This window comes from Podarcis liolepis (assembly GCF_965112155.1).
Source record: "Podarcis liolepis genome assembly, chromosome: 1".
NCBI lineage: Eukaryota > Metazoa > Chordata > Lepidosauria > Squamata > Lacertidae > Podarcis > Podarcis liolepis.
The window spans coordinates 89003931-89031231 of record NC_139554.1 but is presented as its reverse complement, the minus strand read 5'-3'; the positions used below and the strand labels follow the sequence as shown (position 1 = coordinate 89031231).

General features: G+C 42.7%; 1 protein-coding gene across 3 annotated transcripts in view; it reads left to right on the top strand.

Annotated features, from left to right (window-relative positions):
* CNTNAP5 (contactin associated protein family member 5) overlaps nucleotides 1-27301 on the top strand; it is a 317753-nt gene that overhangs the window by 110146 nt on the left and 180306 nt on the right. For all 3 annotated transcript variants that reach the window (XR_014522322.1, XM_083488630.1, XM_083488631.1), the window contains 2 exons: nucleotides 12765-12912; nucleotides 24632-24835. Coding sequence is in view for 2 of the 3 variants with exons in the window: in XM_083488630.1 (XP_083344756.1) it covers nucleotides 12765-12912; nucleotides 24632-24835 (352 nt within the window). In the remaining variant the exon portion in view is untranslated. The remainder of the gene's footprint in view (nucleotides 1-12764; nucleotides 12913-24631; nucleotides 24836-27301) is intronic.

Genomic DNA, 27301 nt, shown 5'->3' with positions numbered 1-27301 from the left:
ACCTTGGCTTAGGCCTTGGGCGTTTATCCCTCCCAGTCCCCAGGCGGGGATCTGGGGAACATCAGGGTTATCCAGATTGAGTGGGGATTGGACTGGCTCTGGAGAACGTCTATTTAAACAGAGAGCCCACCCCCCAATTCACTGCAACGCGGGGGATACCAATGACAGCCTCTCGGCGTATGGCCAATGACTCCCCTCAGAACAACCCCTTTAACGGGGAACCCTGGGATTGCCACCACGGGGGGGGGGGGGGGCGCGTGGGTCACCGCTTCATGGTCCCCCTTCCCCATTTTAGGGAAGAAAGACTAAAGGATTCCACCCAAGGCCTGAAACTGCCAAAGTCGTGATGTTTTGCTACGGGGAAGGTAAAACCTGTCAATGCAGGAAAATTCCTTTCCGGCCCTTTAACAGTGACCAATACATAGCAGCACCAGCCCACCTGTGAAGAAGTTAACCTGCAAAGGAAAGCTTAACTGAGGGAGGGTGGGGTGGGAGAAGCTATGGAGTCAACTGTGATCCCCCAGGTAAGTTCCACCATCTATTGTGTGGGAAGTCCCACCCCCTACCTGGCCAACTCCCCTGGCAATGCCTCCCCACTGGGATTGGTCCAAGGTTGGGTGGGAACCTCCAGGTACCCAGCCGGGGACGGGCATGCCAGGCAATACTGTTAGCAGCCGTGTAGGATCAGGGGTGCTGTGCACGTCCACACAAAGTATGCCCCCCATTTGATGTGGGGAGTGGCCATAATTAATCAGCACCTAGAAATATCTGTGCTCTGCATATTCATTAAAAGATAAGGTTCACAATCTGATAGACAAGATATAAATGAAAAACAAAATGGGAAGGGAAGCGGAAAGCAATCAACATCAGAGAGGTCTGGAGGGTGGCAATATGAAAACAGGCCTTTTCTATGGTGGCTCCACCTTTGTGGAATGCTTTCCCCAGGAAGGCTTGCTTGGCACCTTCATTGCATATCTTGAGGTGCCAAGGGAAAATGATTCTTTTTAACCAGGCCTTGGGCTGATAAACGTTCTATGTCCTTTTAAATGTGCTTGTGGGGGCAGTTATTGGTTTGTTTTTGTTTTTCCTATGTCTTTTGTGTTCACATTTTGTAATTTGTGTTGGAAGCCACCCTATGATCTTCAGATGAAATGCAGTGCACTGGCTAAACCTATAGCTGAGGAAGCCTTTACCTTACTTTTGTGTGGCAGAGTTTTGTTCTTGACTCCCTGAGTAACACTATTAGTCTGTGCAAGTGAGATCTATAACAACATGCTGAGCTGTGTCCATAATGTGCTGCTGGATCTGATCTTCTACTCCACCCCCCCCCCGGTGTTCTGTTGTTTATTCTGCTACTTTTGTCTCCCCCTCTTGTCCTTGCTTAATGATCTCCTCCATCTCCCATCTTGCAACAGATATTGAGAGGGGGTCCATTAAGAACAAATATAATTTTTGATGAAAGAAGTGGTCTCTGTGGCAGGAGCGCCTATGCTTTCCTTTGGTTGGTTCACCAGTTATGGACAGGGAGAGCCAAGCCATGGACACACACACTCTGGTAATCTCCAGGTTCATTCAGGGGGAGGGGTGCTTGACTGACTCCTCCCTGCAGCTTACTTTCCTCTGCCACATGGGTATATACATGCACAGATTTTTGTGGGCACCTTTTAATTTTTTTGTAGTTCTGTAAACATCTGGGTTCAGCTGAGTATGCAGAGATAGTTTTGCTTCTCAGTGGGGCCACTTTGCCTACAAAGCTGTCAGCCTGGCATTGATGAAAGATCCCCAACTCCTCTATCTCTCACTAGCTCACAATTTAACTGCCTTCCAGCAAGCCCTTCCAAATTATACCATATGTCACTTCCCACTTCACAAATCTGTATGCACTCTGTAGAATAGTTCAGCATTGCCATCTTAGGAAGACTCTGTTATGCACCCTTCAGTAGCGGGACAGATAGGCAACTTTAGAGGATCTTGCAGGCTCCATTTTTAGATGGCAAAATGTATTTCTTTGCGTATGTCAAAATGTGGCTAGCTGGCAATCCTGCATTTGGTGTCCCTCCTGATCATTTTAAAACGTTGGTTTCTTTCTCTTCTTTCTGACAGTGTTGCAGGACCCCCCCCCCCCATCATTCACACACACACACACGATATACGTGACGTTTCTGTTATAAATTCATAGTAAATCAACCATACATCGGATTTACACCGGTCCACTTTTATTTTGCTCCATGAAGGAAGGACTATCAAAGGGGATGGTTTGATACAGGACAGCTGCCCAGTTGCCATTGCAACCTTGATGGTCCCAGACAGAAGACCATCAAGGGCACAACGGACTTGCATATGGGAGTGGATTCAACACAGACTGGAACAAAGGACAATGATCGGATCTTCCCTCTGGGGGCAGGAAACTGCCAACCCCCTTTTGTCTCCTGGAAGTGACTCATAGGGAGGGAGGAAAGGAGGAACCAGCCAGGTGACAAGATACTTGAGTTACCTCCTCAACTCCCCCCCCTCCTTTTTGTGATGTATCAATGATGTAGTTGTGATGTAGTTGTGATGTAGTTTGGGGGATTAGTAGCTAATAAAAGTTGGGGTCTTCTTTTGTTCGGGGCTTCCATTTTGCTTCATCTTGTTGTGGGTGGGAGTCCTGTCGCGACAGTTTCCAATAAAGGCCAAGCCTACAGGCTGCTGTTTTGCTCCAAATTGTCCTGGTTGGTGTCTTTGTTTTTTTGCCCAAGGGAACCCTTGGATTCCTCCATTAACAACAGCAACGGTGGTGGTGACAGGGGGATGGTGAAGGGGGAACAGAAAATCAACCAACCCCATGCCTGCCCTGCAACCTCCCTTTCAACTTTCCTGTGTTGCAGATTGGAAGGGGTTTTGTGAGCCTCCCCAGTGTCAGAGGAGCAAAGGAAAGCACAGGGAAGGTAGCAAAAGGTTTTGCAAGCATTCCACAGGCTGTGGGGGGGGGGGCTCCTATCTCCTTTGTTGGTGGTAGAAGGGAGACACATGGTCAGCTTAAAAAAGCAGAGGTGGGAGGGAGAAGCACTTTCCATTCAATGGGACCCATTTCCCCCCTCTTTGAGCAAGGCACACTCCTACTGCCTATCAGCTGATGGGCAGCTAACAGTGTGTGTTGCTACAGCATATGAATAACCAGGAGTCCACTTTCAGCTCCTGGTTGTTCCTTTAAAGCCCTGCCCTTATTTGCTCAGCCCAATATCATGTATGGCATCAGATAAAGGGCGGGAGGATGTGGCTTCCCTGAAAATACCTGGCCCACAGACTGGAAGTTCCCCACCCCAGCTTGTCTGCATCATGTTGTTCTTGTTGTAAAGATCCCTAGTGAATCATTCTGCATTCGTAAGGTTTGCTTTGGCTTCCCTTCAAATTGGCGGGGGTGGGGGAAGCTCAAAATAGAAATCTGCATCCTGTTAAAAATCACACTTCCCCACTCTCCCTCCTGAAAGTCAAGCACTATCACTTGTTAGTTTTAAGTACAGGGGAGAGAGATTTGGGGGAGGGGCAGAGAGAGAACAGAAAACATATTGATTTAAATGCTAAGAGATGGCTGTGGGTGATGGAAGTTTAGGAGTCTTGAGAAAAGCACAGCATCAAATGGATTCTAGGTGTGAATCCTTGTTTGATGCATGGCAATTTAATAACATAACAAAATTGTCCCCTTCAGTGACAAAAGCAGCATCCATGTTATCATCAACAACTAGTTGAATAGGAAGAGACTATTAATTGTGATTTTATTTATCAAGTACGGTAACTACAAAAAATAGGTCCTCTGCGTAAAACAGGAATAATGGAGAAGCATAGCTCCTTTGCTCAGACTTACAAACCAAGGCTAGCTCCTTGAGTTGCCTGTGCAAAGGGGTGCAAAATAAACTGAAGTTGAATCCTGATAAGACAGGCACAGTGAGTGGGAAATTCCTGGGTCTGGGAACAGGGAATTCAGAATGTGGTTGCACTCTCTCTCAAAAGGCAAGTTTGTGTGCTCTTGGGTCTATCTTTGTCAATGGAAGCTCTAGTGACCTAAGTGACAAGGAGAACGTACTTCCAGCTCTGGCCAAGCTATTGTAGGCAATTTTATAATTGGATGACTAGAAGCCACTGATAGTGCAGGATGATGCAGCTATGTGGGGCTTCCTACACACCCGCATATTGCTAGTGGTGAGGATCTGCAACGGCTGCTGATTAGTCAAGGTTAAGGTGTTGGTTTTTAGACCTATAAATCTCTAGAGAGTTTGGGATTGGGTTATCTCTGAGACTGCCTTTCCCCTTATAATCTGTCCAGGTCAGTGTGATCTACCAGTGACTTGCTCCCAACAGTAGCATGACCTAGTGAGGTTTGATTGGCTGGGGCTCAAAGGAGGGTACAATTTTTTAATATGAAAAGTGGTATATAAATCAATTAATAAAATGGGCACGGTCACTGGTCCTCCTTGATTACCTGGATAGTGTGCCTTGTCTTTGCAGGTTGTGTGTGCTGCCTTAAGTAGCAGCAGTGGTGCTGAGTTTCATTAGGAGTGTTAGTCAGTGGAGTCCTGTGGTCTCATGCCTATAGGAGATTGTGAGAAAACTCATGTTTGCAATCTACCCTTCTCCTTTATTTTTAGCTTTGCATCAGCGGTTGTCAAGTTGGGGTCATCGTTACGGTGGAATCACAGTGCAACAATGTCATAGATCCATTAGTATTAATCTTTAGTGTAATGAGAGATGGAGAAAAACTGTTATTTATCTGCTTTCTCTACACCATGCATAATTTTAACACTTTGAAAAAAGACACATAATCTCCCTTTCTACCTTTGTAGCTACACTTGGTTTCATAAAGAGATCAAATTCTAATCTAAATCTTTTTCAGTTATCTACTGGATATTTGAATACAGTGAAGAGTACTGGACGACTGAGCTGTCCCAGCTGGTTTCATTTGACAGTATTTCTCCTGCAAACTTTTTCTCCATTCCAACTTTCCTCAGTGCAATTACTCTAACCTGTGTTGGACTTACATCAGCTATCCATTTGATAATGCCATGCCATCATATTTTGCTAAGGACCCAAGATCCTTGGATCTCAGGATCCAAGTTGTCGAAAACAACTTGCAGAAAGCAAACATTTGTAACACTCTCATTCTAAAAACAAACTTAGAATGGTCTTCAACTAAGTTTTACCCAGATTAGACCTATTAAAATTAATGGATCTTTGGATCTATCTACTCTGAATAACCAGCCGGAACTGAACCAAAACAAGAGGCCGTTATCAGAATGTTCAGGGGATCCCTGACACTTCTAGAAGTTTGAAATATCTTTTAAAAGCTAAAAAGGGCCAGCCACCTCAAAAACAACTATCCAACGAGGACTTAGTATTCCCAGTGGTAACTAGAAGCCACATGATTGTGAGTGGTGGTGGTGGTGGGGAATAAAATGAAGGAAAGAGAGAGAATCAGCTTGCTTCAGCCCCAGGAGTCATCAACCTTTTGGGGCCAGTGGGTACATTCGGAATATTGTGAAAGTTATGTGGGCACCAGTCATAAAATTGCCGTCATGGGTATGGGGTATAGCACAAAATGGCTACTGTGGGGACAACAAAACAGTGTACATACGTTACCTCACCAGGAACCCTATCTGTGTGCTGAAAAGAACCTATATCACCCCCCACCACCACACTCACTCACAGAGGCAAGCTTTTTGCACCTCTTCTCTCTTCCCAACTGAAGGGGGAGAGTTTCTAATCCTGGCATCCAGAGTAAAGAGGAACTGAGCACAAGGTTTTTGTGTGTGGGGGGGGGGGTATACAGCAGCATTTTGTTGGTGGTCCGACTTGTCAATATCTAAAACCTATTTACAATGATTTATAACTATTAAAACAAGTTATAAGTATTGTATGGAAAGAAAGCATGTAAGTGACTGCTTATTCTGTAAACTCAGCTCCAACTGAGAGTCTCTCTTGGTTTACACAGTAAAATACAACCATCTTAAAGAGGTAATATCCACACAGCCATATTTCAGGGGAGCTTTTGCTGAGATTATTACCTGTGGAAATGCTGAAGACAGCTTTTCTAACGCCTCTTGAAAGTGTTGTGTTATACCTGCTTCTCTTTTTTCCGTTAGCCAAATGTCATTTGTAGATCCCACTTCACATGTCTCCCACTCTCACTTACGCTTAGGAGCATAATGAGAAACGGACATTTCTCATTTTAAAAAGATTGTCTGAAAACTTCTACACAGCTTCCTGTTGTTAAAAATTCAGCTATTGACAGGCATCAATAGGCACCTTGCAAGGTTTTGTGTTGATGCCTGGTGGTTACGTAATTAAAACTGTGCAGATGGAAGGAAGCAACAAAGCTTAAAATAATTCAAGAGGGAAAGAGTCTGGAGAAGAAAATGTGCCCACATGCCATCTTAAATAGGAGTACTTCAGTCTTTAATACCATGCAATGTACTTAACACAGGATTTTATTGCTTATGGTATTTGTTATAACACAAAGAACTTCCAACTCAGGCTCATCCATGTGGCAGTTCCCTCCCGTGTAACAGGAAGTCCTCCTGAGTCCCTGAAAGGCTGCATAAGCACTGTCTGGGACTTAGACCTTATTGAGTGGACTCTGTCGCCTCAACACCCAGGGAGGCAGGATGTTTCTGGAAGGGAAGAACAATATATTTTAAACTCCTGCAAGAAGGTTGACGTAAAGTTGCCAGAATAAACTGCTGGACTATTCATTCTGTACCAAGGTGCTCTTGAGTGGGACTACGGGCTCACTGTTGTGGGGTATTGTCTGTGAATCCAGGAAGGCTGCCTTAACGCACAGAGAGAGAGGCATCTTTGTCATTCTTGGGGGTGATGAAGAGTGTGCAGTAACACTGACTTAATCGCTAATATAAGATGGGAATTGAACATCCCAGTGGCTGTGGCCACTTGTGCAAAGGAAGAGGAAGGTGGTGGGAATGAACAGAGGGGTCTTTGGATGTACCCCCGCCCATGGAAGTCCAAAACACACCTTCTTATTGCCCCCCTCCCATGAACATATATAAGGTGAAAATGAGATTTCTTCTGGGGTCAAAATATTTCATAAGCACTTCATTATAATTCACTTTTCTTAAAGAGAACTTGGAATGCCAAGGATTTTAGCTCATTAAGTAGAGATGGATTCTCCTGAGGGAAATTGACCCTTCTACCCCATATTCACTGCTATGGTGTTACTTTAGAGGTCTGACTAGAGGTGCTATCATACTGTTACCTGTGAAATGCAGTAAGATAATGAAATCATATTTTTTTCTCATTTGAATTCACTATAGTGTGGAATAAGAGAGATCTCCCTGGGGTCATCTCATTGGACAAAGCTGGCCAATTAATTTAAAAGTATAGGAATAAGAAATGCAGTGGTAGCTGGTTAACCTCTTACTGATGAGACTAATATGCAAATGCTTTAAGCATTGCTCCCCACTGCTAGACACTAAACATATTCACCGCATTCTTAAGAATAAAATTGGCTCACACAAGGTTTATGTATGGACAAAGACCTGCCTTGTCTTGTTTACACAATGTAACAATAAGTTGGGGGGCACTCAAATAGCCTCTTAGCTCCCAAAAATGTGTTAAGGGGTTCCTGATAGTGTTCCACCACCAGCCCCACTAACATACTAGCTATGCTACTGATATCATGTTTTTTGCAACTGTGTAAGGCACCCTTTGAGAGTACCTATGAATGAACTTAAGAGTCCTTCTGGAAGATCCTGGGGTAAGCAGTATCCAAAGAATGTGCTGAGTATCTTCACGTGGTCACTGAACCTATGGCTTGATTGAGTGATCCCCCTAAATATTGTTTGTGTGCTCTGACCATTCTTAAGGCGCTGATGGCACAAATGTTGCTAGTAAAGGTGAATGTGGTGTTAATGTATTATAATAGGCCAGACCTAGATTGAGAATAGCCTGATTCCAGTCCTTTAATATAGGAAGCTGTTTTAAACCAAGTCAGACCATTGGTCAATCTATTTAGCTCAGTAGTGTTGACAGTGGCTTTCCGGGGTCTCAGACAGCAGACCTTACCCACTCTACCTGAAGATGTCAGGGATTGAACCTGAACTCTCTGTATTCAAAGCAGATGCTTGACTACTAAGCAAAGGATGAATGTCTGTCTCCAGCTAAGCACCTGCCCTGCTAGTTTGTAAACTCAAAGTAAGAGTTGAAGCCAGCTGAGAAGCCTAGTTGTATGGGCCACCAAATCAAGGTAGAATATTCTGCTTAATCTGAGTTGCGTTCTGAGATCACATAAAATGCTCTGAGCCATGATTGCTTGAAACCATGTTCCAGTGATTTCAATACAGTTTACTTCTAGCAAAGTACACTCTGGAATTTCAGTCTAAATTTGTGGTCATGCAATTGATGCCTGGGTATCATAACGAATAAAAAAATAATTATTTCATATGAGTATTACAAACTTTGGTGGTGCTAAAGGGAATTTGCTTTGCAGCAAAAACTTATATTGTTAGTATTTTGCTTGGGATTTGAAGCAGAGAACTTGTGTTATTTAGCAGCTCATAATGGGTGTTTCTGCTTGAGTGAATCATGTAATCAAAACACATTGAGATGGAGGGTAGTATCTTAGTGTAACCTTGTCAACTGGGGAAAATACTCCATTTTCTCTGCTTACGTTTTTAAAATGGCCAGACCTATATGTATGGCTCCAAATAAACAACCTAATTAACTAATTTAACAGCTACATATATTTGGCAAGCTTTCCAAACAACAAAGTTTTTTGTGTTTTTTTAAAAGATATACTAAGCTTGTTATCCAATGCTATTTAGTGGTGGGTTGTGGTTTTAATTACATTATCTGTATTGCATGATATTTTTGACAGAATTTGGGTAGGAGGAAGGAGACTATTTTCATTTTAGTGTAGATTAGATAATTTGGCAGGTTCTTTCTCACAGTCTTATAAGAATGTATATAAATGTCAGGGAGCATTATTCCCAGGGTCCTACTCGAGTGTAGGACGAGCTTCCTGACAGATTCTCCAAAGACCAAGAATTATCCCTAAAGCTGCGAGGAACATAGCTGCAGGAAGATAGAGCATAGCTTTTGGCATACTTAATTTCCATATCTTTTCCCCAGTCCATACATCTCTTTCTTGCTTCACATACATTTTCGTAGAATGGCCAGAGGCCCAGGATCCTACATCACAGAGAGGGGGACTATTAACAGCATGCAGGACACATTCTCTTCCAAGTAAGATTTCAGAGCCACATGTCAAATGCTGGCAGGGACAGAGCCAAATGTGGGTGGAGCAATGACTATAAATGTTACTGTTGTATAGTAAGCTATTCCACCCACCCACCCACCCACACCACTGTATTCCATCTAGGGAAGAAAGAGTCTATATCAAAGCTCAAGGGCACATTTCAGCCATGGAGAATGGGAAGTGAGGCCAATGAGGTACGGGGCATAGAAAAAGAGAGTGTGGCTGAAGAAGTTGTGTGGCTTGGAGAGAGTCCTAAGGGAAAGGTAGAGATGGGGCAGAGCAAGGTGAGTGTGGTGGGTGCGGGCTGCACTGGGTGTCACCCCTGAGAGGGGTGACAAAATGCTGTGCAGCAGTCAATGTCTGTGAGAGATGGTGTGGTTTTGGCATCCACAGGCTTCCCACTGCCAAAAGAGTCCGCGTGCCTTGTTGCAAGGCACGCAATATCCCCCAAAAAAGCTCAACCACTCTGGCTCCCCCCCCCCCATGAAAGCAAGTCAAACCATTTTTGCAGGCAAAATATAAAAAAACCCCAATGTGTGTGGGGGGGGGGGGACAAGATTTTTTTTTGCCCCAGGTACCACCTGATCTTGCTACGCCACTGGGTAGAAAAGCTTGGATGATTACAATTGGACCCTGGGCCTGATGTTCCCCACCTCTGTTTTTAGGATTATCCTGTATGATAAAACTAAAGTTTAAAAGCAAGTGTAACTTAAGCAGGAATAGCTTGATTTTAAAAAGGGGAACATCTTGACCTGCTATCATGAAAAATCTTCTACACAAATATGAAAGTTACACGAGTTGTGTCCTCCTTTGCCTCTGTTCATCCTACTTATTGTCGTCATGGCTGGTTGAGGCACCTTTTCAGGGTCAGATCAAATTAGGAACTCTTCAAACTGGCCCCTACCAGGGCCTGAGTGTCAGAGGGATAGGCCTGTAGCAACGCTAGAGGTGAAAAAAGGCGAGGCAGCAATGTTCAGAATTAAGCAATGTGACTTGCTTGGATGATAAGAAGTCCCAAGAAATCCCAGGCTTTTATACCTAGGTAGATGACAGATCATGACTGTCAGCACTAAGGATTCCTGGTGCCCACTCATCATCAATCACAGCTCTGAATTCACTCAATGACTATAAACACAGAGCAGCCAGACTGGCTCATTTTGCAGAAATTGCAAGAATTGCAAGAAAAAATGCATTTTTCTTTTTTAACTTTTTCTAAACCTTGTAGGCACTTAGTTTTTTTTAAAAAAATAAAAAATAAGAATTTGAGCTCAGAAATTATTTATCCTTCCTACCTGCCTTTCCATACCCCACCCCACCCCACCCCTCCCTGTCCAATACCTATGCTGAAGCTCAGGATATTTAGCAGTATCCATCCAGCTTTGCTGGGAAAGTGATTCGGAACTCAGGGTGTCACCATTCTGCCTTTAAAGCCCTGAACCTGTAGCCAGCTTTGTCTTAGAGTTATATAGCTGTAAGATACAAAGTAATAAACTAAATATACTACTCCACAAGGTGCAAAGAGTTTGGTAGGCCTGCTTCTTAAAGTCAATGATCCCAGCATAGTCAAATGGATCGTAGAATTTTGCATATGCACTAAATCTCATTGGAATTACATTTTTCACGTGCAGCATTTCAGCCTCAATTAGTGGGTGTGAAGTGGCCTGTTTGTTCAGTGGAAGGCAGTGGGCAGAGTTATGCCTCTGCACTTTCTTGCATTAGGAATGCAACAGTGCAAATTAAAAAACATCTGTGATGTGGGCATCTGCACCTCCCTAGTCTTTCCTTTTCCTACGGTTCAGCTCACCTCTGTGACTTTGGCAAGAGAGAAAGCATTAGCAGCCACTTGAAATAACTCCCTGGGAAAGCAGTTAACCTCCAGTCTGTTGACGCACCGTTCGTGTTGGTGTGCCAACTCTCCTTCCTTCCATTTACAGTTCAGACCTGTCCCATTACCTGCCTAATAAAGTGAGAGGGAAGATAATCGCCATAGTCATTATGGTAGCCAGCTTGTGCAGCTCTGTGAAGATGCCATGACTTTGGCATCCTGGGGCTTGTGCTATCAAGTGAGATAGACACATCAGCCAGTGCCTGATGATGCCACTTAATTTATTATGCCTTGATGAGTGGACAGTCTTTTTTTCCAGGGGAACCTTTCTCCCCTCATGTGTAGCTACAATGTTCTTTCTGCTTTTTACAGATGCTTTGCCAAAGGTTGAGGAATTGAGGAGATTGTCTGTGTCCTATCAGCATCACTGCAGACACACATTAATCCCAGTTTTAAAGACAAAAATGTTTCACACAGCAGCACACCCCCTTTTAATGGATTCTGATATTAACAGGTTAAAGCGCAGCTAAATGAACAGCATCCTAGATTTTAGTAGCTTTTGACTTGTGATCACAACTATTGTGTGGGGCAAGGCTATATATTACCTTGAGAGTATTGCCATAGGCATAAGTCTATCTACCTGCCATCTTCAGTTTTAGATAAATATGTAGTCTAGCCATATTATGTAACTTCCACATGAAGCAATCACAAAACCATATAATTGTAGAGTTGGAAGGGATCCTGAGAGTCATCTGATCTAAGGCCCTGCAATGTAAAAATCACAACAAAAGCATCCAACCTCTGCTTAAAAACCTCTAAAGAAGAAGAGTTCATCACATTCTGAGTGATTCCATTCCACACAACAGTTCTTACTGTCAGAAAGTTATTCCTGGTGTTTAGTCAGAATCTCCTTTCTTGTAAATTGAAGCCTCACCTTCCTTGTGACCGCCCTTTAGATGTTTGAAGACAGCTGTCATATCTTCTCTCAGTCTCCTCTCTTCCAGGTTACAAATACCCAGCTCCTTCAACAATTCTTCATAAGGCTTGGTTTCTGGACCTTTTATCTGCACATGTTCCAGCTTGTCAAAATCCTTCTTAAATTGTGGTTCACAGAACTGGAGACAGTACTCCAGGTGACCAAGGCAGACTAGAGTGGTACTATTGCTTCCCTTGATCAGGACACAATACTTCTGTTGATGCAGCCTAGAATAGCATTAGCTTATTTTTCTGCCACGTCACACTGTAGGCTCATGTTAACCTTGTGGTATACTGAGATTCCTAGATCCTTTTCACATGTATCAGCATGACTTATTTTTTAGAAACCCATGCTGGGTCTTAGTAATCAAAGCATCCTTTTCTGAGGGCTGACAGGCTGACCATTTAGTTATATATCCTAGGACCTTTCCTGATATCGACTGGTCAGTACTTACTAGTAGGGTCTGTATTGTGGAAGACCCTCCATGAATATTCTCCCCTGGCAGCTACATCACAAGATTTCTTTTTTTACCCAGGAATTTTAATCTGCTGTAATCCTTAGTTTTGTTTTTAATATGCTCCCTTGGATTTTTAAAAATATATATATAATATGATGTTGGCTTGTACATTATCCTGAAATCCCCCAAAGGCGAAGGGTGGTAGATAAATGTTTTAAATAAGGAAAAAATCCATAACTTAACCAATTCTATTTCTTTGCAGGTCTTCCAAGGGAACAGCAATGCTGACAGTGTCATGCAGCATAAGTTTCTGCACTCAGTGAAAGCTCGTTTTGTGCGCTTCATTCCTTTGAAATGGAGTCCAAGTGGGAAAATTGGCCTGCGGGTTGAAGTTTTTGGGTGTACATACAGTAAGTATTTCCTATGATTTGGCAGAAATGCCACATTTCTACTGAACTGCTGGGTACCACATTGTAAACTTCCCTCTGTTTACAACCTCTGTTGCTAGACCATTGCACTCGCTGCATAGCTACAAACTGAACCTGTCACCAGATGTCTACTCAGTAGGAAACTGTAGTCACTGCCACTCTCTGACAAACAGTGTAATGCCACCCGCGAAACAGCTGCTTGTCTCATTTGCCCTTTTAGCAATGTGCAGAATGGCCTACAATGTTGCGGAATTATAATATATGCAAGCACAACCATTTTTAAAGCTTAATTTCTTCTGCTGCAGATGGGCGAATCAGCCTTAAATTAATTTTTAATAATGGAGAAACATGTGCCTGTGATTGCCTTTTATTATATTCTAGTCATGACTATTTAAAAACACAGCAAAATGCCAGCGTAGCAAGTTGTTACTGAAATAGTTTTATTCTAGAAAGAAATGTTTTCTTAATAAGCAATCAACTGAAGTTTTATTTGCATAAGCGTATTGTAGAAGCTGGAGCTTTAAGATAGATGCCCATTAAAATGCCAGATGAAGATGAAAGTTTCGAGGGTCCCAAAGACTGGGAAAAACAGAAATACCATTTAGTTAGGAGTGCCCTGAGTTGGGGAAAGGTGGGTAAATATGAAAGTCAAATAATATGAAAGTTTTGTTGTTATTTAGTCGTTTAGTCATGTCCGACTCTTCGTGACCCCATGGACCAGAGCACGCCAGGCACTTCTGTCTTCCACTGCCTCCCGCAGTTTGGTCAGACTCATGTTTGTAGCTTCGAGAACACCGTCCAACCATCTCGTCCTCTGTCGTCCCCTTCTCCTTGTGCCCTCCATCTTTCCCAACATCAGGGTCTTTTCCATGGAGTCTTCTCTTCTCATGAGGTGGCCAAAGTATTGGAGTCTCAATATGAAAGTTTAACTCTTATCAAATAATCTGAAAGTTTAACTCTTATCTTGTACAGTGGTACCTCGGGTTACATACGCTTCAGGTTACATACGCTTCAGGTTACAGACTCCGCTAACCCAGAAATAGTACCTCAGGTTAAGAACTTTGCTTCAGGATAAGAACAGAAATCGTGCTCTGGCGGCGCAGCTGCAGCAGGAGGCCCCATTAGCTAAAGTGGTGCTTCATTTTAAGAACAGTTTCAGGTTAAGAACGGACCTCCAGAATGAATTAAGTACTTAACCTGAGGTACCACTGTATAATTAAAAGGTTCCAAATTGCACTGAGGATTCTTAATATGTTAACCTGAATGCACATAAAATCCATTCTGCTGAATGTGAGACGGTTGAAGTGGAGTTAGTACATGCAAGGATATTGTGAGCAAGGCTTGTGGAAGTGTCTGCAACCCTCTCCCTCCTCTAAGATCATACATGTTCAACTTGAACGCCTGAATAGAGCCATTGTCGCCAGTGATGAAATAATGTGTGTTTCCCTCTGAATAGCTCAGCACATAGAAATTGTTTCAGTTACCTTTGCTCTGTACTCAGAAGTGACAGCTGAACAAGGGGAAGTGGTACAAACTGCGGGGGGGGGGGTCAATCACCATCAGCTCTTAAAAACTGGGCCTGGGAGGAAAAACAGCTTCCTGAAGACAATGAAAAATAGGTTATGAAAATGCCTTAGTAGTCTTGAGTTCTTGTCTCCTCCAGGGTCCATTGTTGACAGGCTCTTTGGGAAGGGAAAGACTGCACTGTACCAAGTGTGCATGTGTGGGGTGTAGGGAAGCCAACTTGAACAGTTTTAAAAGAGGATTAGACAAATTCACAGAGGCTATGGCCATCATTGACTACTAGCTATGATAGTTATGCCCTGCCTCCATGGTTAGAGGCAGTAATGTTTCTGAAAACCAGTTTCTTGAAAGCCCCAGGAGGGGAGAGGGCTCTCATGCTTAGACTCTCCTTGCAGGTTACCTGCAGGCATCAGGTTGGCCACTGTGAGAACAGGATGCTGGACTAGATGTTGATGATTAAGATTAAAATTTGTATACTGCTCTATACCCCCAGGTCTCAGGTCAGCTTACATTGTCCTGATCCAGCTCTTTATATGATCCTTTTATGTCCTGCTTTCTTTGTGAAGAGACTGTGTTGCGCTGAGCAGCAGAGAATAATCTGCTTCAACATACTCCTATTGCCTGTTCCCTTTCCTCTTTGCCTTCTTCAAAGGAAGGATTTTTACAAAAGGTCAGTCAGGCTATGCTAAAGGGATAGGTATTTTTTTTTTTTAACTTTTAGAGGACTAATGATTCTTGATCTCCACATATTCTTTATTGTTGCTTTCAGGGCTAAAATAAGAGGAAAGTCTTGTATCTGACAGCCTAATGTTGTCAAAGAAGAGGAAATAGAAGGGGAAACAAGGGCAGAAGGATTGTGGATGAGCAAAGAATATTACTGCAGAGTGCAAATATTTGGTAGCATTAGCAGGAGGTGAAAGGTTTGAGGAAAGCTTTGCAAAAAAACACATCCAATAATAGCAGAAGTAAGTCCTTTGGCCGGAGGCAAGCTGGAAGTACATCTAGAATCTTTCTGTCAGTGTTTCCTGGTAGAACAGGACTAGTGACATATCTAGTGCATTAAAGTGCCTCTCTCTCTCTTTTTTTAAGGTGACCCCGTGGTGTTCCCACCCAAAAAAGTGTCTGATGTTGTCAGAGACTAACAGAATTCTGAAGTCCGTGGTGGGGGCAGGGGACCAGGAGAGTGACCCAAGAGAGGGACCAACAATTTATGGGGTTTGATGCCGCTCGCAAGGCAGGAGCCAGGACAGGGTTGGGGAGAAAGAGGTCAGTTTGAGATGGAGGAAGACTCTCTAGATGTGGCAGAAGAAGAGGCTTTTCAGCCTGCAGATGGGTCAGTACACTCCCCACATCCTCCTCCCTACTGTCCCCTAGAACCAGGAGGAGCTTGAAGCAGGAATAGCAGCAGTGACTTCCGAGCAGGAGAAGTCAGGGAAGGGTATATAAAACATCAGGGGGCAGATGTCTCCTGTTGCTGCAACTACTCCTCAGGGTTAGACAGGTGTCATACATAATGTCAGGTTTGGGGCAAGTATGGACATGACTGTCAAGGAACAATCAGAGTCTTAGCACGCTCCTGATGCCTTCCTGGCAAGCAGGACTTGCTGTCAACGCAAGTCAGCTGATTGGCACCAACAAGAAGTCTCTGGAATCATCTCTGCAAATGAGTTCCTGATGGTGAACTGCATAGTGCAGCCACCCACTACCTAAAGTGGGCTTGATCTCAGCACCCATAGCTGATCAATGCTAACAAAAAGCAGACTGGGATTGGTGTTTACAAGCCAACAATACAAAAGTTGTTCCCCTCAAGCAGCATCTACAAAGGGGGGGGGGAATTACTTTGGGCACCATTGTTCTGTCAGGTGGCTGACAGCTTTGTTCGCCTATCAAAATAGCCCACAGGGTTGTAGTGGATAGGGGTAGTTGGAAGATATTCCCCACCCCTGCTTTATAACATGCCCAAAACCTTTTCTATATCTAGATGGCAATTGTGACAAAACTGGACATAACCCTAGTATGGACTGCAGGAACTGTGTGGTCTCTCCCACTAGAGATATTTCAGAGTCTGCTGGCTTTTTCCTTTCTTTAAATCTCAAGTGCACAGAAAATGAAAAGTGATGAGCTGGACAAGGGAATAAAAGGGAACCTGATTGTGAATTAATTAGAAGAGCAGTTGGGTGACTGCCAAGCTGTTACCGTTTGTTTAGGAGCAAAGCCAGGAGAACAGGGCTTTGAGTTAAGTGTCTCATTAGAACACCAAGGGTAAAATCAAAGCATGTGTTTCATTAGATGCACCCTCTCCCGATCATGTCATGTCATGTTGCTTAAAAAGCCCTATATACTTATGCAGTAGACAACCAATCTGAAATGTATTGAAATGTATTGATCAAGATGAACAGTGATCGAAACCACAAGTATTGATCTGACATTTTTGCATGGATGTGTCATCGGAATCTCAAGATCAATATGACCAACACCAAAATTATAATCTTTCCTTCCAAGCTTTCATTTTCTTATTCACTCTCTTCAACCATTGGCAACATCACCACCCACTTTGTTAATTAGGCATGAAGCCTTGCTTGTATCCTTTCTCTCCTTTGCTTCCATATTATGACCATTACCGAATCACATTACTTCTGTTACAAAAATGTAGCTCACCTCTCTGTTCTCTCAGCAAAAACTACCACCAATGTCCTTTTAGCCTTCTGACATTTTTTCTTCCTAGTCTCCCATGATCTCACCTTGATCTGCTTACACCTCTTTTCAACAGTTCCACGCAAAAATTGTGGACCTCTCCCATTGTTCTGACCACATGACACCCTTTCTTTAAAAATGTACATAGGTTTCCTTTGTCAAACTCTCTGCGGTCTTGCCCCCTTTACTCTCTGCACTTAAACCATATCCCCAACATTATTTGCCTATTACTTTCATCCATCCAACTCTATCAGTTCCCCTAGGGTCTCATGAAACAAACTCTGCCCTTATGCATGAAATTGTTTCTCACAAGCCATCTGTACAATTGTTCCCCTTATTTCCTTCAAATGCTTCTTCAACGCTTACTTTTTTTCAATGGAGCTTTTGATTACTTGGTTCAAACACTAATCTGCCAGTAAGAGTAAATACATACAGTTGATATCATTATGTGTCTCCTTTCCCTCCCTTTCCTGTCTTTTCCTATATTTGTTTTTAGGTTGTAGGCTCCTTGCAACATGAACCTTTCAAATCAGTTATTTGTAAAGTGTCATGTACACAGATGGTGCTGTAATAATAATAATAAGTATTATAATAAGTATAATGCAGTAGTAGTAGCAGTAATAGTAGTAGTAGTATTGCACTATAGTTGTCTTAGAATGGAACATCTCATCCAGAGTTCAGCTGCTTATCTGAGGGACAGTTGCAAAATTTGCTCATGTTGCTTTTCGTCCTTCCTTCCTTCCTTCCTTCCTTCCTTCCTTCCTTCCTTCCTTCCTTTGGTGTTATTCCCAACACTCAATTAAGATTAACTAAAGAGAGGGGGAGCCATATTCACTAGGTCTACCCACTCACTGTGGCCCCAATACTCTCCTTGCTATTTTGGTTCACAGGGGGGAGCCTGCATGCATTCAAGAGGCTTCCCATTTATTGACAGCAGATGGATAATGCGGGAGGAGGGCTGGCCAAACTTTTGGGGTGGGGCCAGCGTGCCTTGCATGCACTCTATTTATTGCTCCATACAATCTTGAATTGCCTGAACAAGGCTATAGATTTTCCAGGGTAACATATCGTTTTGTTTTCTGTGTTAGAGTAAAAAGAAAAGAAAAGAAAACCTGGCCAACAAGACTATATACAGAACAAATGCAGAAACCATTTACTCCCTAATCCCAAACAGCAATCTGATCATGATGACAAGACAAACAACCAGAGTTATATCAGAGGACAAGTGGAGACAAATGGCAAGCTGATTGTTTGGGATGCCTGGAGGGAAAACAGGTTATCATTACATTTCAGAAAGGTCTTGTTAGCTTTATCACTGGCAAATTCTGCTGACCAATGGCAGCATTTTTTTTTTAATGGGAAGAGATTGATGGCCACACTTCAAATGCTGATTGTATTCTACAACTTACATAGTAGTCTAAAAGCATCAGCACAACCCAGCAGAAATTCTGCTAACTGACTAGGAAGAAGTGTATGTAGGGGAGAGAGAGAAAGAGAAGGGGAGGGGAAGAGCATTACAATTCAATGACTGCAGGAAACTCTTTGCTTTCAGAAGTTAGGAAGCCTGACTTCACCTTGTGCTTTCATGTTATGCTTTTGGAGAAAATGATTGTGCAAACCTCCCTTATCCTACCTCTTCTTTTCCTGCACTGATTGTGTCTTTCATGCCATAAGATAAAATTAATGTACTGGAGAGAAATGCTTATGAACTGAAAGGAGTGATAGCTGAAGTCTTCATAGCAGAGTAAGAGAAAATGGATAGAGTAACTATTGGGATCAGCCTGGCTGAACAAGAAACCTATGGCAATACCTTTAGGGATGCCAGAAATCTGAGTATCCTCTGTGACATTGCAGGGATCCTGGAGTGTGACCTGGAGTGTTCATGAGGTACAGCTACTTTGTGGGGGGATTGACAAAATATTACAGACCATCATTAGCATCAAACTCATGCCTTAGTTGCAGTAGAACTCCTGAGACCTGTGATCATCCCACCATGTTGGCTGCTAATGCTAGGTCTGAAAAGCCTGAGGGGAACTCCCCACTCCACACCCAAAAATTCCCAGCAAGGTCTGAGCATCCTCAGTGGCCACAAAATGTTGAGCTCCAGTTGGAAAATAAAAATTAGGGAAGGGGGACTAGAATGTGCTTATAATATCTGTGAGGAAGACACAGCTGGCTGGCTGTCAACCTGAACAGGAACACTCCTGCTAGGAGGTGAGTATATTCTGACACACACACATATATCTTGCAGGTCACACTTGTTTCTACTTCTGTACACTTTGCCTAAATGTTCCAGTGGCCCTCCCTGCTTTGTCACAATAAATTTCTGATTTCGACTCCCTTAATGGGAGTTGATGCCATTTTTTTCTTTTCAGAAAGTCATCTTTTTAAGCTTTGCTTCATCTCCAAACTGCATGAAGTGTATGGTTTTTGACATGTAAGAAGTTCTTATTATGTTTAAGCAGAAGCCAGTGATTTGTTGTCATGCAAACTGTCACTGATGACTTCTGAATGTCACGAGTGCTAGCTTTGTAGGTGTCATCTGTTTGTTTTGCTTAGGGTTCTTCATTCCCCCACAGATTTCATGTCAACAGTGGAGCAGAAGTCTGATATAATGTACTCCCCCACCACATGACAATGCTGCTCTACTGAATCCATGTATACAGAAGGATGAGAACATACACAATATGCCGTTGCCAAGTAACAACAAACCATTAAAACTTGTAGTAGAGTTAACCCCACTCCAACTTTGGTTTATAGGAAGCTCTTCTCTGCCTTGTCATTGGGCAGACATTGCATTTCTGCATTTAATTTCCCACTACCTCTTAGTAGGGATGGGCAAATCGGCCAGTTTTGGTTTCTCTCAGGGCTCATCCAGACTGCCTTTTGTGCCACGTTTCTAGGCACAGGTCCAGGATTTAAAGCTGAGTGTCTGAATGTTTTGGGTTTTTTTTGTTTTGTCCTGGCACTTTCCCTGGGAAACCCCATATTTTACCACTGAATCAGAGCAAACAGCAATTGGATTTTCTGTGGATTGTCATTTGCTCTGATTCAGCAGTAAAAAATGGGTTTTCCCAGAGAAAGTACTGGGACAAACAACAATGATGACAACAACACTAGGACCCCCATCGTGCAGCCTGGACACTGAGGTCCACCTCCGATGGCCTTCCCTCACTGCGAGAAGTGAAGCTACAGGGAACCAGACAGAGGGCCTTCTCGGTAGTGGTGCCCACCCTATGGAACACCCTCCCATCAGATGTCAAGGAAATAAACAACTATCTGACTTTTAGAAGACAGCTGAAGGAAGCCTTGTTTAGCCAGCATGGGTAGGCAAGCTAAGGCCCAGGGGCCAGATCTGGCCCAATCACCTTCTAAATCTGGCCCGCAGACAGTCCGGGAATGAGTAGAATGTGGCCTTTTATTTAAAATGCATCTCTGGCTTATTTGTGGGGCATAGGAATTAGCTCAATTTCCCCCCACAAAATATAGTCCAACCCCCCACAAGGTTTGAGGGACAGTGGACTGGTCCTCTGCTGAAAAAGTTTGCTGACCCCTGCCCTAGTTATATGCAGACATTATTTGGCTGGAAATTTGCAGAAGTGTGAATTTCAATGGGTGGTTGTGTTTTGGTACACATGGTGCAGTTTAGGTAAGCTCACTTTTAAATGTGAATTGATTTTCTCCCGCAGTAAGTCAGGCTGGTGCCATTCACCTTATTTTGAATCAGAATCGGCTCACTCACTAAAACCCTTTTTCTGCCTTAAATGAAAAATGGAAATTCTCACTGGTATGGTGTGCAAGAAAACCACAACTCATTCCTTGCAAGTATCAGGGGGATTATTTTCATTTCCCCTTCTCATTTTGAAATAACCAGTCACCAACCGATGGATTTTATTTTATCTTTTTGCTGGAGTGAGGGGGTGGGTAAGCAGAGCGTTAAGAAAAACAAATAGGGAATAGGCACCAGAAGATTGATTGTGATGCAAAAAGCACAAAGATTGTACTGGTTAATATCATAATTGCATCTTAAAAGAGCAAGAAGGCAGTCTGAAAAAAAAAGATGTGGATGTATTGTTTCAAAGCAGTAAGAATTTAGATTGTGAGCACCTTTAAAGCACATTCACAGCCCTCATTCCCTCAAAGAATCTGGGACACCATGGTTTAAGCGTTGCTGGGAACTGTAACTACTGATCCAGAACTCATTGAGGGAAATAATATGCTTCAAGTGTGTTTTAAAGGTACAGTATTTACACAGTCATAGGCTGGGTGAGACCTGCCATGCAAGGGGAGGATGCATCCTGATTCAAGTGCCACCATGAGTGGGAAATAAAAAAAGGCCAGAATTTGTATCTGAATGGTGCAGGATGACTTTTTAAAGAGATGGTCCTCTTTACATAGGTCGAGGGATGGTCACCATTTGGTCTCTGCTTCAGGCAGCAGAATATACTGATTTGACACTGAACTTGAATGCACAAATATTTCCAAAGACTATGGAATCCCTAAAGATTTGTAGGCTTGACCGTGTAGTATTGAAATTATTTTATTCTAGATGGCTGCTGTGCCTCAGTTCAACCAAATCAGTTAATAGGATCAAGGTTTTGTATCTTTACAAATTCTGAGAAGTTGATGTCAAATATAGCTGCTAAAGGGAGAAGGCTGGGGCATTATGTGACTTGATGTGGCTGTAGCTTTCATTGCAAAGAAATGCTTTTGTGCAGAAGTTCACACAATTTTGCACATGCCACCGCAAACATCAGAAGAAAAAGTTGGTGGAGACATGGCCTGTCCAATTTGTGCAGTGAGCCACTGTGCATTAACAATTCACCCATGTGAAGATAATGATTTTTAGCATTGTAGAGTATTCAAAGACCTTTGCCAAACATGAGCTCGTGATCTATACATGAGAAAGGCAGGAGAAGTCCACATACTGCAGATTGGGACTGGGAGTGAGAGGTAGCATGTTGCCTAAGGCTATGTATTAAGTTGGTGGAAAGGCAAGATTTTAATTTAGGCATTTCTTACTTAAGAACTACAGTGGAACCTTGGTTCTCGAACTTAATCCATTTCCAGAGTCCGTTCAACACTCAAAACCATTTGAAAACCAAGGTGCTGCTTCCGATTGGCTGCAGAAACTTCCTGCACTCAATCAGAAGCTGGGTTCGAAAACCAGAACACTTACTTCTGGGTTTTCGGCTTTCAAAAGCCAAAACATCTTAGTGCCAAGGCGTTCAAGAACCAAGGTACGACAGTAATGAAGATACAAGAGCTGGGCTCAGACCATACACTCATCTAGTTCAGCATCCTTCTCTCTCTCTCTTATACTTCCTACAATATTGTATGACATCATAGTCATTGATATCATTGTCTTCCATTACCTTGTCCAATCCCCTTTTAAAGCCATCCAAGTCAGTGGTCATCACTAAGGGCTTTTCCCAATTATATTTTATTGGTCATCACTATGCTTTGTGGTAGCAGATTCTGTAGGTTAAGTATGCAGTATGTGAAGTAGTATTTCCTTTTGTCTAACTGGAATCTTCCAACATGATTCACACTCTAATTAGGCTATGCTAGGAGAGGTCCCAGCATCCCTAACAGCTCACTTTGTGTAAAGGAAATGTTCTCAAATGTTAACCTAATGATATATGGCTCAGATTAAGATTCATTATATATATGTGGCTCAGGTAATGACCTTTTTTGAAAGGGATGCCTAGAACAATAATAGAATCATTGAGTTGAAAGGGACCCTGGTGTCATGTAGTCCAACATCCTGCATTGCAGGAATCTCAGCTAAAGCATCCATGACAGATGGCCATCCAACCTCTGCTTAAAAATCTCCAAGAAAGGGGAGTCGGTCCACTGTTGATCAGCTCTTACTGTCAGAAAGTTATTCCTGATATTTAGCTGGAAACTCCTTTGTTGTAACTTGAAGCCATTGGCTTCAACTTGAAGAGACATATGAACATCATACAATAGTTTAGTGGATTACTGACCCAAGGAAAACATGTCTGGTGCCATCATTGTTGCAATTAGACACCAGGCTAAAATATATTTTTTACTTATTCAGGCGTTTGGTAGTTACGTTAGCCTATACTGTGGTGCTCATCTCATTATGGGGTGCAGTAGAACTTGTCATTATTTTTGCTGTTGGGGAAACATTTTTGGAATTCTGTTATTCTACATGGCCTAACATTGCATTTTTTTGTATATTTTATCTGTATTTTATTCTGTTGAGTTTCTTTTGAGACCTGTTTTGTATGGGAACTGTAAACCCTGGATGACTGCTGAAGTAAGGTCACTCTTGAAAGCCCGCGACTCTGCCTTTAAGGCAGGGAACATAGATATATACAGAGGGGCAAGAACAAAGCTCAGGAAAGGCATTAGGGTGGCAAAACAACAACACAAGCTTCAAGTGGAGAATTGCTTAGCCGATAACAACGTAAAACAAGTGTAGCAGGGACTGCAGCACCCAACCAACTATAAGGGCAATATGAGGAGCACGGTTAAGGCTGATGACTTGTCGGCAGAGGAGCTGAATATTTTCTTCTCCCACTATGAGGTTAAAAGATCAGGTATAGTAGCTCCTGCCCTCCAGCCTATAAACTCTCAGCCATTCATTCTTATATGATCATGAAGTGAAAGCTGCGCTGAGGGCGGTGAATCCCAGTATAGCCCCTGGTCCAGATGGGGTGCTGGGGATTGTGGTAAACAACTGTGCCGATCAACTAGCAGGGGTTCTGACAAGGATTTTTAACATCTCTCTGCAAACGGCTTGAACAGGGTGTTTGACAAACCACCTACACCCATGGAAACGTGCCTCTGAGCTTCTCCTCATCAGTCCACCATCAAAATGCATTAGAGAGACAGGTGCTAGAGAGACTTTTCAGAAGTGGCCTCAGCTTTGGAACTCTCTCCCAAAATAAGTAAAGGTAAAGGGACCCCTGACCGTTAGGTCCAGCCGTGGATGACTCTGGGGTTGCAGTGCTCATCTTGTTTTACTGGCCAAGGGAGCCGGCGTACAGCTTCCAGGTCATGTGGCCAGCATGACTAAGCTGCTTCTGGTGAACCAGAGCAGCGCACGGAAACGCTATTTACCTTCCAGCCGGAGCGGTACCTATTTATCTACTTGCACTTTGACGTGCTTTCAAACTGCTAGGTTGGCAGGAGCAGGGACCGAGCAATGGGAGCTCACACTGTCGTGGGGATTCGAACCGCCAACCTTCTGTGGGTTTAACCCGCGGCCCTCCCAAAATAAGTACACATGGCCTAATTCTTTTAAATGACTTTGTTTCAAATTACGTTTTGCTACTATAAATGCTGTGAGTCTTTTTTTTTGTGACTGGTTCATTTCATTTGCATTTCAAACATTGATTTAAAGTTTTTAATTACCTTTTGTAAGCTGCCAGGGGAGGGCTTTGCTCTGGACACCTGTACATAAATATTGATCCTTCCTGCTTAATGTTTATTTGCTTTCTTTCCCCTGTAGAATCGGATATTGCCGACTTTGATGGGAGGAGCTCCCTCCTTTACAGGTTCAACCAAAAACTGATGAGCACCTTCAAAGATGTTGTTTCCCTGAAGTTCAAGAGCATGCAGGGAGATGGGGTCCTATTTCATGGAGAAGGGCAGCGCGGAGATTATATTACACTAGAGCTGCAGAAAGGGAAGCTCTCTTTGCACATCAACCTGGGTATGTTCAAACATTTCGGCATATTTTTCAGCATGGTGGTGGTTGTTATCTTCTTCATCATCCTTTCCTTAAATCTGCCAATTCTAAGGACAGGTTGGTCAAAAAGAGTTGGGAGAAGGAGAGTAATCTATTGACATACGTATTATGTTGTTGTGTTTTAAATAATTTGTTAAAATTTAGTTCTGAGTTTTGAAGGAGTATGTCCTAAGCACTCTTGCTGTACAGATGGCATATCTATACGTAAGCACTGTGGCAAGTAACATGCTAACTGACCCAGCCCCCTGAGCTTCAGCACAGAGCCGGTTCTTTACAAGTTATACATCTATTGGCTCCCTACATGATCTGCACTCTGCAGATGCTATAAGATAATACTACAGCTGCCATTAATTGAGCTTTTGGGTGTGCGGTGTTAGCCTACTGCATTTTGACATCTGTTTATGCCCAGGAACATAACGTGCATGTTAACTACCTAGAACTAACATTTGCAAATTACCTGCAATGTTCTGGCCATCAGTTATTTCTGATATCTTCAAGACATTCTCATCAATCTATGTGCTATGTTCGAATCAAATTCCTTGGCTGAAGTTCTTTGCCTGATTGTGTAGTTGGCGTCCCATGGAAATCAGTAAGATGAGCAGTATGTTAATGTAATACTCTGAAATAAGTATCCCTATTCACTTAGGGATGGGGGCGGGATTTGAGGGTGGTATGCTATGCAATCTGGAACTAAGCTGCCGCATCCATACTTCCTGAAGCAACGTGTGGGTTGGCATGCTCCAGAATTTATACCCCTTCAGAATATGAATGATGTGATCTGCTCTTTATTATTTCTGTTAACTTTACAATTTCCCAGCTGCTAGGCGCAACCAAAAAGCACAGTGACTTTAGTGCAGTTCAGTGGTCCAAGAAGCAACTGCATTTCATTCTAATTGATAAGTATGGAAGTATTGCACTGGCTGCCAGAAGTGACCTGACCCAACTCAGTATCTTAGTCCTTGTGTGTAAAGCTCTAAATAGCTCTAGACACACCAACCTAAGAAACTACTTTTTTTCAATATTAAACATCTTGGGTCTTGTGACAGTTGGTGGCACTGCCGCTGTGTAATGTCCATTTGGAGTTGACCCATGATAGAGCCTTCTGGGTGATGGTAAAACATTAATGTTTACCTAGGCATAAAATGACAGATATGTGCTGTCCCTTGACATTTTCAGCTGTCAGGAGTATGTGATTTTTAAGATGCTTTTAATTGTCTCTGAACATTTTAAATAAGTTTGTGTGGCTTTTTAATTGCATTTGATCATGTTTGTGTTTGCTGCTTCTGGGAGCCTTTGGATACAAAAGTTGGATACAAATTTACTAAATAATGCCTATGGGGAGAAAGATGGCTGTGGCCATCTACTAAGTCAAAGTATGCAAGGATGTATTGTTACTTCCTAGACCATTTTAGGAGCAATTTTCAACCTGCTTTCTAGCTGCTGTAAGCATGGAAACCACAAACCGAAAAATAAATACAAAATAAAAAGCAGCCCTAGGACCACTGTATGGAATTGTAAGCAGTTTTTAAAATGAAATTCTGTATGTGTTTGTTTAAATCACACATTAAGTTGCAAATGGGGAATTAACAGGTTTTCAGAGGGCTGTGTGTGAAATAGACATGAGCAAATTAAGGCAGTTCTACCCCTCGCTAGGCTTTCTCCGAAATAAGTGTGCATAGGACTTCAGCCTTGGAAGAACAGATAACAAGTGCATGACAAGTAGTTTCTGGGAAAATCCAGCACACAGTTGAGGATTGCGAGATCTCTTTTATTCAGTGTGACATGGAGCACAGTCCTAAAACATGTTTATTCAACAGTTCCATGAGATTGAATCCTGCTGCGCAAAGACGGCAACCTTAAATGTGCTTAACTATGTGCTGGATTACCTATTTAGAGGTGTTTTCTTTCAGTCCTGCTGCCTGAATGACATTAATCTGGAGGCAGATACAGATTTCATTTGACTCTACTTAGCTGTGCCTTCTCCATAGGTACCTGGCTGATTCCTTCCCTATTCGCTGCTTCTTAACCTACACGTGGTATGCTTTCTCTTTGATGCAGGTTGAGTTGCTTAGATTGTATCATTGCAAATCTCCTTAGCTGCTTTTATACATGGTCTGCTTCAGCGTGTGTTCATTACAGAAAATCAATAAAAATTGGCTTGTTAGCCTGTCAGCTTGTTAGGAAATATGATTTCTTTAAGGCTTTGATCATTTGATTCATTTTGAGATTGTTCTGCAAACAGCAGAAGCACAGGGAAACTAGTATTTTAGAAAGGCAATAATGATTTATGTGACATTCTGGGGGCAATAGCAGTATTATTTATTCAATAGGATCAGTTTTCCCTCTCTAAAATTTGCAGTGGAACCTCATTCTAGCCTTGCCTTTAGAAATCCCAAAGATTTCAATAAAAAGTATGCATGTCACAGTCAT